Source organism: Ochotona princeps, chromosome 1 (genome assembly GCF_030435755.1).
Source record: "Ochotona princeps isolate mOchPri1 chromosome 1, mOchPri1.hap1, whole genome shotgun sequence".
Lineage (NCBI taxonomy): Eukaryota > Metazoa > Chordata > Mammalia > Lagomorpha > Ochotonidae > Ochotona > Ochotona princeps.
Genome location: NC_080832.1, coordinates 102,536,620 through 102,553,502, shown reverse-complemented (window position 1 = coordinate 102,553,502; position 16,883 = coordinate 102,536,620). Strand labels below are relative to the sequence as shown.

The following is a 16,883-nucleotide window of genomic DNA, read 5'->3' as shown; positions in this document are numbered from 1 at the left end:
CATATACAGCTATGACCAAAACAAATGATGACTATTGTTTGGAGCTCTATATTTTTAGGAGCAGTTTGTTTTGTGGCAGTTGGTAAGTGGGCCATGAGTCGTGCAAAACCATTACACCTGAGTTGACATTCACTGCCTTCAGCTGTTTTTCCTATTTCCCTTTGCTCAAGTGCTGCATGAAGTTATATATGTCACCAGGTCCCAAGTCCCTTTCTGTAGAGGAAGCTTCTTTATCACTGACTTCTTGTTCTGTCCCTGGTGTATAAGGAGAGAAGCTTGGTAGGTTGCTTTGGGGGAAAGGACAAGAAACACTCAGCATTCAGCTTTTCCATCTTTCCCTTTGAGCCTTCTTTGCAAGGAGCCTGTGCACCTGTTCTGGGCTTTGTTCTAGGCCTCGCAGAGAGGAACATGTCATGTGCTGGTCAGATTGTTGCTGTTCCCAGCACTGTCAGGGTGAATGTATGCTTCTGAATTTTCACAATAGGAAGTCCTTGGTGTTGTACCACTAAACTACATTCTCATTTTTAACTCTCAAACAGAAATGAACCTGGCATTCTTAACAAAAACACATGCAGTTATTTGGTTTTGCTTTATCTTGTTTCTAAACCAAATGGGGAAAACTGGTCATACATATTTATCTAAATTTTGAAAAGATGTTGGCTTACTAAAACAAATGCTAAGAACATTTCCAATAGCACTCAAGCATGCTTAAGTATTGAACATTAATTTGCTATTAAGAATATATTCTAGTATTGACGTCACTTGAGCAAATGTGAATACTTAGTCAAATTTAAGACACTTTTGTCTATCCAGATATTAATATCATAAATATGGCATTTTCCCAAGAGGCACTGGGGTGCATCAGCCCTAATCTATGGGATAGTGAGAACAGATTTCCCAAGTGTGTGAGTTTCACTATGCCCACTTGCCTCTTGCTAAAACTGAGAGATGCCTACAGGCTGCTTTGATAGGTTCCAGGAAGATGTTCAAGCTGGAGTTTGTCTCAGCTGTCAGGTTTAGGGCTTAGTCCAATTCAACAAGGAGAGGAAAGACCATTAGCCTGCCAAACTGTGTTGCCTGCTCCTGTGTCCACTGCAGAGGCAGAGGCTAGTGGCATGGAGAGCAAGGGCAGGTAGTACTGACCAAGGAGAAGTGTGAAGAGGACTATGCTATTACTTCCTTCTGATCCAGGCACTGGCCAGCAAATTTAAAAAAAAAATGGGGATGCTCCAGTAGCATAGTACACGGATCCTCTGCTTGTGGTATGGGCATCACATATAGGCATCTGCTTGAGTCCCAGCTACTCCAATTCTTATCCAACTCTGAGTGGAGGGTGGCTGAAGTTCTTGAGTCCCTGCACCCACATGGGAGCTTCTGGTTCTTGGCTTTGGATTGGCTCAGCTCTAGCCATTGGGATCATTTGAGGGTGAGCCAGCAGATGGAAGAGTGTCTCCTCCTTTGTAACTATGCCATTCAAGTTAAAAAAATTCATTTTAATTACTTAAAAAGCAGAAGGAGACAGAGATGGAGATAGAAAGACAAAGGGAAGTAGAAACGAAGAGACGGACTAGACAGAGAAATACACACACACACACACACACACACACACACACACACACAAGGAGTTGGAGAGAGATGGAAGCAGAGATGTGTGGACTCAGAGGGAGAGGGAGATGGTGTGAGAGAGAGAGCCAGTGGGGAGAGACAGAGGAAGATGGACAGAATAGACAGGGAGATGAAGTGTCAGACAGGAAGAGGAGACTGACAGGCATATAAAGAATGGCAGATATTAGGGGAGATGGAAAGAGATGTAGAGGTAGACATAAAGGCAAGGATGGAGAGGCTGAGATAGAGATGGACATAGATGCAGAGGTTGAGAGAACAGAGATGCCAGTGGAGGCCAAGATATGGAGAAAGACAAAGAGGTAGGTACAGACAGGGAGGGGAAAATAGAGAGACATAGAATGGGAGAAAGAGGCCACTCAAATGCCTCAGCATCTGAGGCTGGGCCCAGGCCAGGAGCCAGTACCTTCTTCTGTGTCTCCCCGACTTTTGAGGCAGAGATCCAGCTACCTGGGTTGTTGGATCCAACACCTGCTGCCTCCCAGGGTGTGCATAAGCAGGACTGGATCCAGACACCCTGTTACTGGGAATGTGAGCATCCCAAACTGCTGCCTAGCTCACTGCACTGCAGCTTTTATCCCTCTTTCAGTCTTGGCAGAGGTAATGCTGGTTTACTTTGGGGCCAGAGTGTTCCCCAACCAGACTGAGTTAAGGTAGAAAACATCAGCTAATAGCCCAGGGCTGCACTACCCCATCCACCCAGAAGTGCTATTGAATCCTGTTTTAGGGGAATCTACAGGTGGACTGGAAAAGGGATGAAGGCAAAGCTTTAAGCAGCAGTCCCTTCTCCATAATTCTTCCCTCCTTCCCCTCATCCTGCTCCCATAGCTGCATCTCTGACCTCTCACTAAGTGTTCTTGTCTCTGTGTGAGAACTCTGTCAAAAATGAAAAAAGTACAATTACACAGGGGCAACATCCCCAGTGGTGTCTAGAAGTGGATGTTTTTGCTTTTTGGTTGTTATGTGGACTGGAGTGCAGATGATTTTGGCATTTAGTAATTGAAGCCTGGGATGCTGAATATACTGCAGTATTATAAGGTGGCTGACTCCAAAATATCATGGCTTTCACACCAAAAACACTGAGCTAAGAGGTTAATATAGGCATTTAGTTTTGGTATGAGACCACTGTATGGCTTGAAAATTGACAATAGATGCTCCGACATATCTTACTATGTGCAGGTTAGAAAGGTAGATCTATGTAGATTACCTGATGCTTTTCATATCTAATTTTACTGTTTAGTGAACTTACACACAGAAGGGTTACTTGTTAATGTCACACAGCTAAGACAAGGTTTAATCAGCAGCCTAAAGCTCGATGCATCATGTTGCATCCTCAACTGCAATTACAAAATAAGATTCTGTGTGGCAGAGGGACTTACTACACTTGAATCAATAAGCCACTTGTGATGCCAACAGCCCATATCAAAGTGCCTGGGGTTCAGTTCCGGCTCCGATTCCAGCTTCATGCACACCTGCATCCTGGAAAGGCAGCAGTAATGGAGCAAGTATTTGTGTATCTGCCACACATACCAGAGATCGAATGGCATTCCTGGCTCCTGGCAATGGTCTAACCCAACCCCAGATACTGAAGGCATTTGGGGAGTGAACCAGGGAATGGACAAATTCATTTCCTGCTTTTCAAATAATTAAAGTAGCTGATTTTATTGTTTTCATTTTAATCGCTACCTATTCACAAGATTATTTTTAAAGTGCCAAAATAACATTTTTCTAAGTAGACAGAAGGATTCAATATACTCTGGAATTTAGTCACTTCTGGACTTTCCCAGATTCTTCTCCATAAGCATATCTAATCTGAGTAGACTTGGAGAAAAGCGGTGAATCCAACTCAGTTCTCGTGGGTGTTACACGTGACCATCACCCAGCCTCCTGCCTTTAAGACACGTTTGCAATGCTGCAGGTTGCATCCTGCTTTCCTTCTCTTAGTATGTCTAGCATGGACTCACTCTAGGAAAACATGAGTGGCAACAAATGACAGTATCTCCTTCCTCATCCCCCTCAGTCCTGATCCATACTAAGTATTAAAATAGGAGAACAGCAGCATCCTTGATAAGATGGAGAGAAACAGAAGGGGAAGGCACGAGAGACAAAAACAGAGTTTTGTTATAAAGAAAGCTCTCTTTCAATGAAAGGAGATATGCTTGATTTTGGAGGTTTTTCCTAGAACACTGTTTGGCAGGGGTGGGGTGGACTTATCCTTATTCTCTCCTTAGACTTTTAGGACCTGAAGTGCTTCAGGGAAGGCAATCATGGGACCTGATGAATGGTGGGAACACAGGGCGGTAAGTGCAACAAAGAGCCAAGGAACCACTGGAGAAGGGGAGCAGAGTGAAGGAACTGTGAATCCTGGACTAAGTGGGTAGGGAACATTCACTTCTGGTGGGAGGACAGTGGCAGAGATAAGGAGCTGCTGGGGAGTGTACTCTTGAGTGTGTGGTCACAGAGCAAGAGGACTGGCTTGCTCCCTAGGGATGCACCATCCTGTCCTGCCTTTCTCAGTATTGTGGGGAGCTACACACAGACACCCACAGCAAGCCTGAAGGACAAGTATAGCAGGGGTTCTATTAGGAAAGCTCTGGTTAGGAAAGTGGTGGGATTTTTAAAGCTATCTTGTCCCATTTTTTTTCGGTCCTGGGTTTCTTCCATTTTTCTGCAATCAGCACATTTTATCTGTGAAACAAACATTTTGCTCCTCCAACAGTAATTGAAGGTAAATTGTGCAGATAATTCTGAAAAAAAAAAAAAAACTTAATTTTTCCCCAGGGAAAATTCTTGGAAAGGAAATGGGAGTTTCATGTTCCAGCATGACAAATCTGGGTCCCTTGTGTTGGGAGGAACACACAGAGTCTGCACTAACTGAACATTGTATGCACGCTGTTTTGTTTTCCTTTCATGTCTGCGGTCAGAATGTAACCACTGCAAACAGAATGGGAAGATTCAGAAAATAGTCATGCCCCCTACGCACTGAAAATGTAGATGAGATGCTCATTTTAAAACTGAATTTCCTCCAGGTTTGAAAAAGAGCCCAGAATAGCCAAGGTTCCTTCCTTAGAAGTTACATTAATTAAATCTATTTTGCCATGGGGGGGGTTGGGCAGTGATGAATATACCAGGCAGCAACATCAGCAAAATTGCTCCCCTGTCGCACGTTCTGGTAAAGGAGAATTGGGGGAAAAAAAATCTAAATATAGCAGCAGTATGCAACTTGAAACTCAAGCACCATTTTAAGCCCTCCTCTGCAGTTAACTAAAATTGATCTCCCTAACAAGAGCTAAAAATAGCAGGAGGAAAAAGAGAGGAGACAATGACTTTTCATATCGCTCCCTGCAGGCATTTGCAGTGACAATGAACATGACCTTCCAGAGCCGTCCCTGAGAGAACAAAAGCTGGCATTTCATCCCACCTCTGATTTACTGCCTCTTTAGAAGAGCACACATCTCTATTTTGCCTTTTTTCCCCTAGCTGATTGGCACGGATATGCTGTTTGTCTGGCTTTGGTTTTTATTTTTTTTCCCTACCTTGTTTCACATCAACAAAGAACATAGTGCTGTACAGCTTCTGGAGCTAGGAATAGCAGACATATTCAATTCTTTATCACCCTCAAAGTCAAAGCCCACATTATTTTGTCTAGTTTATTGTTGAGTGACACATTCTAAGATTCATCAGGGGCACTAAGTAGCAAGGTTTAAAGGCTCCATTTTATTTAGTATTAGCTGCCCTTACACAGGGTAGGGCAGAATAGGGAGAGACATTTTCTGATCTCTATATCTTACCAGAGAGGAGGAAGCCATAGGAAATGCCACAAGGAACTGATGAGCTGGGTATGGTGTAGAGGGGTATTTACAAGCCAAAAAACAGGTGGAGGAGCCAAATGCTAACTTTTTGTGACTATTTTCCTTTTGTAATGATCTTAAATTTCTTCAGAAATTAATTTTACCACTCACATCCCTTTGGCTTCTCATTTTTTAATCTCTACTGCCAGGGCAAATGGTACCCCTCCATCAATCCTTCCCATCTTTTTTTTTTTGGGGGGGGCCAACCCTTAAACAAGTGACTTAATCATTCTGTGCTTCACCTTTTGCAGGTATATAAATAATAAGAACACACCTGTTGGTGAACATTAAACAGTCTAAAGAATTTAGAACAGTGTCACACACGCACACATGAGTTTATAATCATATGATCTTATTTGTAATAAGTACTATGCATAAGTATAAAGTCCTATTGCTTTTGTTATTTCCCGGATCAAAGATAGATAAGATAATCAAGGGGATGATGAGTAAGAATGTTTAGGTGAGATTAGGGCCAGTGTGGTGACAAAGCAAGCTAATCTGCCCTGTGGTGCTGGCATCCCATATAGGTACTGGTTCTAGTCCTGGCTGCTCCATTTCTGGTCCAGCTCCCTGCCTGTGGCCTGAGAAAGCATGGAGGATGGCCCTAGTCCTTGGGACCCTGCATGGATGAGAGAGACCTAGAAGGACTGGCTCCCAGCTTTGGATCAGCTCATCCCTGGTTATTACAGTCATTTGGTGAGTGAACAAGTAGATGGAAGACTCTCTCACTCTCTCAAAATCTACCTTTGAAATATAAAAAAGAAAAAAATCTTTTAAAAATTATACCTCTGATCATTCTAAAGTACACACCTGCTCTTTCAACAATAAGCAGAAATGAGAGAAAATTCCACTAAGGCCTATTGTAGCATCTTGTTAAGGATTTCAAAAGAATTCAAGGGAGACTCTTGAGTTTTGGGTTTGGTATTGGTTCCTTTGTCATTGTACTCCTACCTTTTACTTGTTTCGAAGACTCCACAAGTTCTCAGGAGCCTGTGAAAGAGGACCCCCCCAATGGATGTCACTTTAAGAGAAGGGATGCCATGGTGCCTCACACCTGTCTGAGCCTAGTCCTGCCCCTCCCATCTGTCCTATTCCAAAGGGCCATCCTAGGGCATGCCTTTCCCTGTGGGCAGCTGGACATGTTGAGGCTTCCACAAGTTGGGTCAGTGAGGGAAGCCATCGTGACCCTAGCCCCATCTCACTCTGAACCCAGATTCAGTGTTCTCTTGATGCTAACCATTCCAAGCAGCTTCTGAGCTTTGTGGCTCATTTCGGCCTCTCAGCTCTACCTGTTTATCCCTGTTACTCATTGCTCTGAGGCAAAACTCTGCTCCTTTGATAATCTAAGTTGCCTTCCTCTGCCCTCATCGTCATTTGTTTCCTGTACCTCGGGAACTGAGGTAGTCATCCCTCATGAAATGAGTTGTAGTTTGTTACTGAAATGGTTCTGCCTAAAGATTAAAAATGAATTTTACTGAGTCACTTTTTTTCGAACAGCAATGTTAGAAATTCTCTCATTATGGAAAACATTACTTTAATGCTGCCTGACTCAGTGTGCCTAATGCCAAAAAGAAGCAACAATTTGCTCAGAAAAAAAAAAAAACTATCAGAAGGCAGATTAATGGCTAATCTTCAGTCATTCATTCAGCTACCAGTTATTGAGCATCTATCTGCCAGAGGCTGTCAGGCCCTGAGAATATCAAAATGAGTAGAGCATTTGTGATCCCCTCAAAAAGTTGGAATGACAGTAAGCTTAACAGAAAATCACCATAACTAGGAGGGAACCACAAGCGGACTGATAGAGCAAAGATGTGGGTGGGGAGGATTCAGGTGAGGCCACACTGCTCACTGCCACAGCTCATGGAGTATCTAACAAACCCTCTGAGATGTACGTAACTCAAATGCTGGTTATAAATCATTTAACTGTGTGGCATGAGAAGGCAATGAGAAACAGGATCAACTCACTGGCAAGAGTAAAGGATGCTCTAGAAAAGTCCATCCCAAAGGTGACTATTCCATGGATCTAACAGCAGTACCCTTAAAAAGGCAGGAGAACTTCATACTTGCTCTTGCCCACAATGATACCCAGGTCTCTGTAGGTCACAGACCAGGGTTAAGATTATGACTTCAGGGTGCTCTTGGAGGGAAGAGCCCATTCTTAGTTGAAGTAAGTGTTTTGCTGAGCATCAGAACAGGCCAAACACTGGGCATGAAAGCAAGGATCCTGCACAGGAAGCCTGTGGTGATAGAGGCTCTTGGGACTCCAGAGAAAGAACTCCATTTCCCACCAGCTCTGCCCGCTTTAGAAGGTCATCCCTCTTTTACAGCTCAGCTTGCTGCTCTGTGCAATGGGAATAGTAAGTGTTCCTGTCGCTGTGCTCATCACAGAGTGGGACGCCTCACAAATAGTGAATCTTGTGTTTATGTTGATGAAGGTAAGGTTCACAGATGTACAGCATAGTTAGTTAAATGACATATTTTTAACAGTGTCACTAAAAATGATTTTAAGAAAAGAGCTTTTCCTGTCTTTTTAAGATCATTTCCACCCACGTTCCTGACTCTGTGCAGGCTCCCTGAGGGCTTCAGACACCTTCTCCCTGCTCCATGCATCCGTTCCTTCTGCATGTATCGGTCTTGGGCCACATTTGTCCCTGGTGGCACCTGCCTGGCCTGGGATTCCACTCCATCAGCTACTGAGGGTGTTTTAAGTGTGCCCTTACCTTTCTCTGCCTCATATTTTGTGTTTCATTCAGATTTATTTGATAAGGTAGAGTGATAGAGACAGAAAAACAGATCTTCCATCCATTGGCTCACTCCCAGATGGCCACACGGACTGGGACTGAGCCAGGAACTCCATTAGGTCTCTCACATGGATGACATGGCCAGCCATCATTTGCTGCTCTGCTAGGTGCATTAGCAGGGAGTTGGAGTGGAAGTGGAGCAGCTGGGACTTGGACCAGTGCTCCAACAGAGTATGCAGGCATTTTAAGTGCTGGCCTAACATGCTGCACAGTAGCAGCAGCCTCTCCGCATCAAACTGAGCACTGGCCACACAGAGATGTGCTTTTACATTCTCGATATCTGAGTTTTACTGGGTTATTGGCTCCAAAGGCAAGCACTAGAGTGATATGGAATAAGATAGTGAGAAAGACAAAGCCTGACTTTCTTAGAAATAGTGAAATGGAAGCCCTGCTGTGTCACTGGGAAGTCATTTCCCCACTCTGTGGACCTTGGTTTCCTATCCTGCAAAATGCATGTGGAGCACACATCTGACATCCTCCAGCCAAGACCTTAATGACTCGACAAAGAGCTCTGTTTGTTCCTTTCTAAATAGTTCTGCTGCATTCGGATTAATGTATGTGTATAGGAGTCACACTAGCAGATCGGAGGACATTGGCTCTATTCAGTCCATTTGCTGGCTGTGTGGCTGGCTGCTTTTGAAATGTCGTGCTAGCATTTGGGGAAACTTGAAGTTGGAGATCTGTCTGTGTCTCTCTAGTGCTCTAAATAAATAACTAACCTGAAGTCTTTTATCCCAGATCAAATACATTGGAACCTATAGGGCAGTGTCTGGACATTAAGGTTACATATGCATATGTATATTTGAATATGTATGTGTATATATGAAATTTTATATATATATATATATATATATATATATATATATATATATATATATATATAAACTTCACTTGATCTTAGCCAAAAGGCTGAGAAGCGATTATATATATAAACTTAAAAATTTATTTTTATTGGGAAGGCAGATTAGATACACAGAGAGAAGGAGAGACATTAAGATCTTCCATCCTCTGGTTCACTCCCTAAGTGGCTATTGCAGCCAAAACAGCACATCCAAAGCCAGGAACCAGGAGCTTCTTCCAGGTCTCCCACATGCATGCAGGGTCCCAAGGCTTTGGGCATCCTCTGCTCCTTTCCCAGGCCATAAGCAGGGAGCTGGATCAGAAGTGGAACACCTGGAACATGCACCAGCATCCATATGGGATCCTAGTACTTGCAAGGTGAGGATTTAGCCAATTGAGCAATCATGCTGGGCGCAGGATTTTATTTTTAACCCTTCCACACCCCCAGTAGACATACAAAACATAATGGATCCATAATGCTGAAAACCTTGGTTGTCACTTGGTTCTCATCCCTCCAATTCCCATACTTTAGGGTACAAGATAGTACCATGTACTGAAATTGAGGACAATAAGCCTGGATGTTGGGATGCATGCCTAAAGGAATACAGTCAAGAATGTTCACTGTAGCTTTAGCTAGAAATAGTAAAAATCTGGAAACCATTCAGTGGCAGACAGAAAAAATGTGGCAATGTGTTTCTAGATTGGAATGCCACGCTCCACTCTATAGTGGAGTTTCACACTGCAGTGAAAGGCAGTGAGCCAGAGCCTTAGACACTAAGATGGGGACGGGTCCTTATTTCCCCGAAGCTAGACACTACTAGATCTGCCTCCTTGGGACCTAGCAGGCTGTTTTTACTTTGATAGGCATGTGGTCTGGGAGCAGAGGGTTCCTGGATGTCTCCTCACACTCCTGGCATCAACAAATCTGGACTGTGCAGCACTGAAGTGTCCAGCTAAGGGTAGGATTCATTTTTCCTTCCCAAGGAAGAAACTTCCTCATGGTATAGAAATCTTGTACGATTTTGGCAATACTGTTGCCTGTTGATACCTGGTTTATAATCCGGAAGTTGCAGGTTCTGATAGAACCTTAGCCAAGGTCCCTGGGTTGCTTTTACAGAGGTAGGAAGTCTGGTGCCTCATTCCCAACATCATTGCCTCTCCTTGTCTACACAGAACAGCAAATCTGTTTGAAATCTGGGCTCACAGTGACATCTGCATTTCTAACTTGTTCATTTTCTGGCCTTTCTAGGTGGCTGGCAAATGTGTATTTTAGAAAAGGGCCTTGGAGCTTACCTGGTCCTAGTTTGGCCACTGCATAGAGGAGGTCATAATTGAGGACAGGGGTGGCATCGCTGATGGGCTGCCAGCCGACAGGAGGAGATGAAGGAGGTGAGATGAGAAACTGTTTGGCAGGCTGTGGGGGAGCCAGATGCAGCTTGTCTCCATCTGTCTCTGGAGTCTGAACCTAGAAAAGAGACATTTCTTACGGCTTCGGATGGGCCATGTTGCCTTCTCAGACATGGAATTTCAACCTCAGTCTGTGACAGGGTGAGCCAATGAACTAGACCATCATAATATTTGCTGCTCATGCCATGTACCTAATTATCTTACTTAATCCTTAAGACAGTGACTCTCAACTGGTAGCATGAAGCAGAATCATGTGGACAACTCCCCCGAACACAGACTGCTGGGCCCTACTCCCAGCATCCCTGATTCAGGGGACCCTGAGATTTGTATTTCGAATAGACTCCTTGGTGATGTTTCTGTGGCTAGTCCACTGTCTCACCACAAATCAGCAAAAGTGGTTCCCCCTCTGCCCACCTGTCCTTTCCATTTGGGGGAAATTCATATAATACAACAAAAGCTATTTTAGCAATTCAGTGGCATTTAGCACATTCCCTGGGGTGTGCAGCTATTACCTTTATCTAGTTCCAGGCCATTTTTGACCTTCCTGGAGGAAACACATACTCCTTGAACAGTTACTGCCATTCCCACCTCCCACTAGCCCCAGGCACCCACAGTGTTTTCTGTCTCTATGGATAGGCCCATCCTGTGTATTTCATGTAAATGCAACCATACGCTGTAACATCTATCCATATTTTATTCCTTTAAATGACTAATACTCGTTTTGTAGATATAACGCAAGCAGTTTACTCATTTGTAGATCGACATTTGGGTTGTTAACCTTGTATGTACTGTTAATCTTTCTATGAACATGAGTGTACACTTAGTCATTTGAATCTGTCTTCAATACCTAGTAGAATTGTTAAGTCAGATAACAAGTCAGTCAATGCTTAGTTTTTTTAATATTTTATTTTTATTGGAAAGTCCAATATACAGGGAGGAAGAGAGATGGAGAGGAAGATCTTCTGTCTGATGATTTACTCCCCAAGCGACCACAACAGCTGGAACTGAACTGATCCAAATCCAGGAGCCTGGAGCCTCCTTTGGGTCTCCCACACAGGTGCAGGGTCCCAAGGCTTTGGGCCATCCTCAACTGCTTTCCCAGGCCACAAGCAGGGAGCTGGATGGGAAGTGGGACCACCAGGATTAGAACCAATGCTCATATGGGATCCTGGGTACATGCAAGGTGAGGACTTTAGCTGCTAGGCTATTGCTTCGAGCCTAATGCTTAGTTTTTTAAGGAATGAACTGATGTTTCAGTATTTGAGGCAAGTGAGGTTTGTTCGAGTCACACAAATTAGTTTTGGTGATGAGATCTGAATATGGGTCTAAGGTAGATGACTTAAAAGATGAATTAAGGGGTGCTAGTACTGTGGCATAGTAGGCTATGGTCACCATTTCATGTCCCAGCTGCTCCACTTCCAATCCAGCTCCCTGTTTATGGCCTTGGAAAGCAGTGGAGGATAGCTCAAGTCCTTGGGCCTTCCTCCCACATGAGAGACCTGGAAGATGCTCCTGGCTTTGGATTGGCTCACAAATGGCTATTGCAGCCATTTGGGGGATGAACCAACAGATGGAAGATTTCTCTGTGAGCCTCTTTCTCTCTGTTACTGACTTTCAAATAAAAGTAAAAACAAAAAATCTTTCTATAAAGAGATGGATTGATAACTACTAATGCACTGAGTGATCTGGTGGAATATCACGGATACTGATTTTCCATTGTTGTAGGCTTCAAAGGCATTGCCGAGAACTACCCATTGCTTTGTGGGATAACTACAATTTATCTTTGGTTGAAACAAAACAGAAAATTAATTTCCATATATCTGTGGATTTTTGTCACAGACAGGAATCATTGGAGAGGTTTATAGGCCACTAAACTTAACTATAAGCCTGAATGGAAGCATATGGAGTTGTGGTCAGGCACTTTACTACCCAGCAACTCAATCTTTACAGCAACTGTCTGGGGCTAGGTAATATGCTCATTCCTGTTATACTGATGAGAACACTGAGCCCCAGAAAGGTTATATAATGTGCCCTGATTAGAGCCCAGTTTGTCAGTTCTCGGATTGCTTTCTAAAACCCCCAGGCTGTCCCCTTCTGGGGATCATGACATGCATCTATTTGTCAGTGAACTAATTATAGACCACCAGCCAGTCTGAAAGAAAGAGGATCCTCTGACATTTTTAGGAGACAAAGAATGATGTAGAGCAAAAGCATTAACCCTGCTGAAGGATTGGCTTACCTGTGCAAAGTACAGCTTTAATTTTTTCCCTCTGAATTGGGTTTCGTGTAGCTCTATCCTGGCTCGGGCTGCCGATTTAGGATTGCTGAAGTTTATTCGGACTCGTCTGAAGCTCTTAAATAGTTGGAAGGTCACACAGTCATCATAAGCCTGGAACAGCCCCTCAAACTTCTCCTGATAGAAACAGACACAAGCCAACATGCACGGGTCAAACATTCAATGGGAGCCAAGGCCAGGGACAAACAGAAGCCTAAATGAACAGACCGTTTATAACATTAAGCTCAGATAGACTCCCAGTAATGCACTTTTCACCTCTTGGCCTGCTGTCAGATTCTAACCAGACCTGTGGATTTATTTTTTTAAAAAAAAGCTCCTGAGTCTAGGAATCTGTAGAGGATGAGTGGATAGACTTTAAAGTGCCAGATACACACTGACAGCTGCACAAAATGCGAAGTGTGTGTGTGTGTTCCTGGGGACAGTGATCAGAACTGTCACATCACATTCTCAAGGAATCCATCTTCAAACCTTAGACCTACTGAAGAAATCACGTGGTAAGTATTATTAGCAATTACCAATCTTGGGTCATTTTCTTCTGTGCAGATATGGAATCCCATCAGCGCCATGAGATTGATCCTAGTCAATGAAACTCATGTAGCCACCAGGGAAGAAGCCTTGGGTAAAAATTCTCCTCTGATACTTCACTTGTCAGCAACAGGATGCTCCCACCCTGGACCCCTGAGTGGCCATGTGCAGCAGAAAGCCATTCCCCCTACTTCTACCCCACCCTCAAGCCAGCTGCATCTTGGAAAAAATAATCCTCTATTACAATATAGCAGTGAAACTCGTACATTAATTTATGCCTATGGCATAGCCAATGTCATAAAAATACACACAATCTTATCCAGTGAAAATTTCAGTTCAATAGTGTAAAGATCTTTTACATGCTCCCTTTGTATAAGGATAGTCGCTTTTTAGGCTATCCAGGAATATAAGGATGAGTATCATATTATAACGATCCTCCGTAACCAATCTAAAATGACAGGCAGACACAGACAAAAGAAAACCCAGAAGGTATAAAGGGAAAATGAGAGAAAAAACTTTAATAATCTCAAATCTTCTTGGTCCTCTTAGCCTTGAAAAAATTTTTCTGAGCCTGATGTTGTGGCATAATGGGTTAAAGCATTACTTATGACAAAAACATCTCATAGTGGGGGATAAATTCAAGTCCTGACTGCTCTACTTCTGATCAAGCTTCCTGCAATATAGACCAAGGAAAACAGCAGATGATAGTCCAACATCAAGTCCAAGTCTTAGGCTTTGCAGAGGGCTGACTGTAGATGGCCTACATGCTTCATCTTTCCAGAGTTTGGCATGCAACACAGGCTGATCACAGGTGTTTTCTTCACTTAAGTTGGACAAAGAGCTCCAGGCCCCTCCTACCATCAAGCTGAAGTGGGCCACTGACATAAACCTATTTGATATCCCCTGTTTGGGGATTAATCCAACAAGCAAAAGTTGCTGTTGCCTCAAGTCCGTGGAGCAGCCCTGAGCTCAGTGGCTGAGGCTTTTATTGGACTGGAGTGTGAAATTTATGCTGATAATATTTACTCGACACATCTTCTCTGTAGAGGTCTTTTGGGAACTTGAAATAATTGAGGGTGACAGCTGGCCAAGACTTGGGAACTTACTGGCTATCTATAGTTTTGGTTGGATTAGTGATATTTTGTCTGCTAAGGGAATAGGATACCAGCCCAAACTGGTTAGAGGCACCATGAGTGAACCAGATATACCCTTAAGCGAAACAGTAATGTGAAAAGATGGACCTGCCTGGATATCAAAGGAATTTGTATCAATGGCCAATTCCACTTGCCGTCACAGCAAATCTATTGTTCTGGTGCCCAGATTCGTACCAGACACACAGCTATGTTTTGTCACCACCAGGCTGCTGGTGTTCTCCAGTTTGTTACCTTACAAATCCAACTAATTCTTCACTGCCTGTATAGTTCACTTCCACTGTAACCGCTGTTTTAAATCGAGTCCTAGAGCAACAATCTCTAGCTCTTGTTTCTCTCCACGTTTTGATTTCTTTTTATACTTCCCCTCCTGTCATTTTTTTCATTAAAAAATTATATAAAGGGAACAATACTCTTAAGAATTCTGAGAATACTAAAGAACTTTTGCTAGTGTGCATTTTAGATTTCAGTGTCACTGTACTAGAAATCAATAAAATTTTAATTAAACATACACGAAAAAAAGATTTAGTGAGAAGATCAGTGTTTTATGTTTTGGTAAGTCTCTTAATTTCTGATATTCAATCTGTTGTGCTATATTTTTTGATTTTGAGTAAAGGGTACATACAAAAGCTGGCCATATCGGAGTATATAGTTGGAAGAGTAGTTAATAGCTTTTCAAGTAAATATGAATATTCTTTGCAGGATACTTTAAAAAATTTGTTGTATTTTGGCAAAGTATCCTGCAATGTTGAATCTGGAGCCATTATCAAATATCATTTTATTTGATTAGTTAGACTCATTTGTCTGTTTTGCCCTAGGAAGGGATTTTTTTTAGCAATGTACATTGATCACTTTGAGAATATTGGGCCTCTGAATTAGTCTTTCCAAACTGATCACTTGCATTATACAATTTAAACAATCCATTTCAGTAGTATTTCCAGCTATCTTATCAAAACGTCTTTTAGATGGTACAGAGTTCTCAAATGTGCATTATTGCGTTCAGTTTTCCAAAATTCTAATATTTTGCCTAGAAGTACATTCATCATAAATAAACGCTGCTGTTTATTTTCATTGAAGTGACTGACCTACCTCAGTCACTTTGGAGAGACATTTTGCTTGAAATCTACATTTGCATAGCTCTAATTTGCCTGTCAGTTGTTCTTTCACATCATAATGGTGTCCAGGAAGAAAGGAAGACCTCAACTCTGGAGAATGTTTGAGTCAAATGTTCTGTTCAGGCCCCAGTGCTAATGTTTATTCCCCATTTTGTTATTCAGAATATTAAAAATGCATGTGCTCAATGATAGTTCATAAAGTAGTTTTTACTCCTCCACCAAGAACATGTTTGAGGAAATTTGACATTCCTTTTTTTCTTTTTCCGGTTATTTTTAACCAAATGTGTACCTGTGTAGAAAGCCAGTGCACTGATTCAGTAATTCTAACCAGCACTGCTTTGGGGTATAGACAGCAACATAGTCAGAAATGCAAATAATGTCTTACTGTTACTGAGAGAATAGTTTGCACTCCATGGAAACTGTTTTTTGGAAGACTTACCCCCCTTACCACCATGTTTTTGTAAATGTCACTTTGAAAATGGCTATAGTATAGGAATGCAAAAAAAGTAAGGATTCAGTTGGCCTGGGACATAGACGTGAGGTCCAGTGAGAACCTCAAGGATGGATACCAGCTAACAGTCAAACAGCTATCATTCAAGAAAATGTGAAGAATGTGGTACTGAATGCAGCAGTATGGTCAAATGAGATGATGGAGAGATGCCCTTGGCCTTGGCAACTGTGAAAATACTTCTGACCTTACTGAGGGCAGTCTGTGAAAAAAAATACAGGAGATGAAATGAAAGCTAGATGGAAAGTCAGGGTCATATGAGGAGTTTTAGTATTTGGAGACATTGGTTAAAAAAAATGAAACTACTGGGCCTGGCGTGGTGGTCTAGTGGCTAGACTCCTCGCCTTAGACACTCTGGGATCCCATATGGGTGCCGGTTCTAATCCTGGTCAGGCGCATATCCCTTCTGGATCCCTGCTTGTGGCCTGGGAAAGTGGTCGAGGACGGCCCAAAGCCTTGGGACCTTGCACCCATGTGGGACACCCAGAGGAAGCTCCTGGCTTCTTACTTCAGATTGGTCCAGCTGTGGTCACTGCAGTTACTTAGAGAGTGAATCATCAGAGGATCTTCCTCTCCAATGAGAATGAATAAATACTTATTTTTAAAAAATATTTAAAACAAGTGATAAGACAAGCAAGGGGTGGTGGATGGGTGGTAGAGATCTATTCTTGAAAGGCAGGGTTGGCTGAGTTTGGAAGCCAAACCAAAAATGACTCTTGTCTAGCATGAAGTGGGAGGTCCTCATTCTGAGAAAATGGAGTTTTGG

At 42.8% G+C, this 16,883-nt stretch overlaps 1 protein-coding gene across 4 annotated transcripts in view; it reads right to left on the bottom strand.

Annotated features, from left to right (window-relative positions):
- Positions 1–16,883, bottom strand: part of RCAN2 (regulator of calcineurin 2) — a 263,810-nt gene that overhangs the window by 9,633 nt on the left and 237,294 nt on the right. For all 4 annotated transcript variants that reach the window (XM_058662292.1, XM_058662290.1, XM_058662294.1 and 1 more), the window contains 2 exons: positions 12,762–12,935; positions 10,409–10,580 (listed from right to left, as the gene is read on the bottom strand). In XM_058662292.1, the coding sequence (XP_058518275.1) occupies positions 10,409–10,580; positions 12,762–12,935 (346 nt within the window). The remainder of the gene's footprint in view (positions 1–10,408; positions 10,581–12,761; positions 12,936–16,883) is intronic.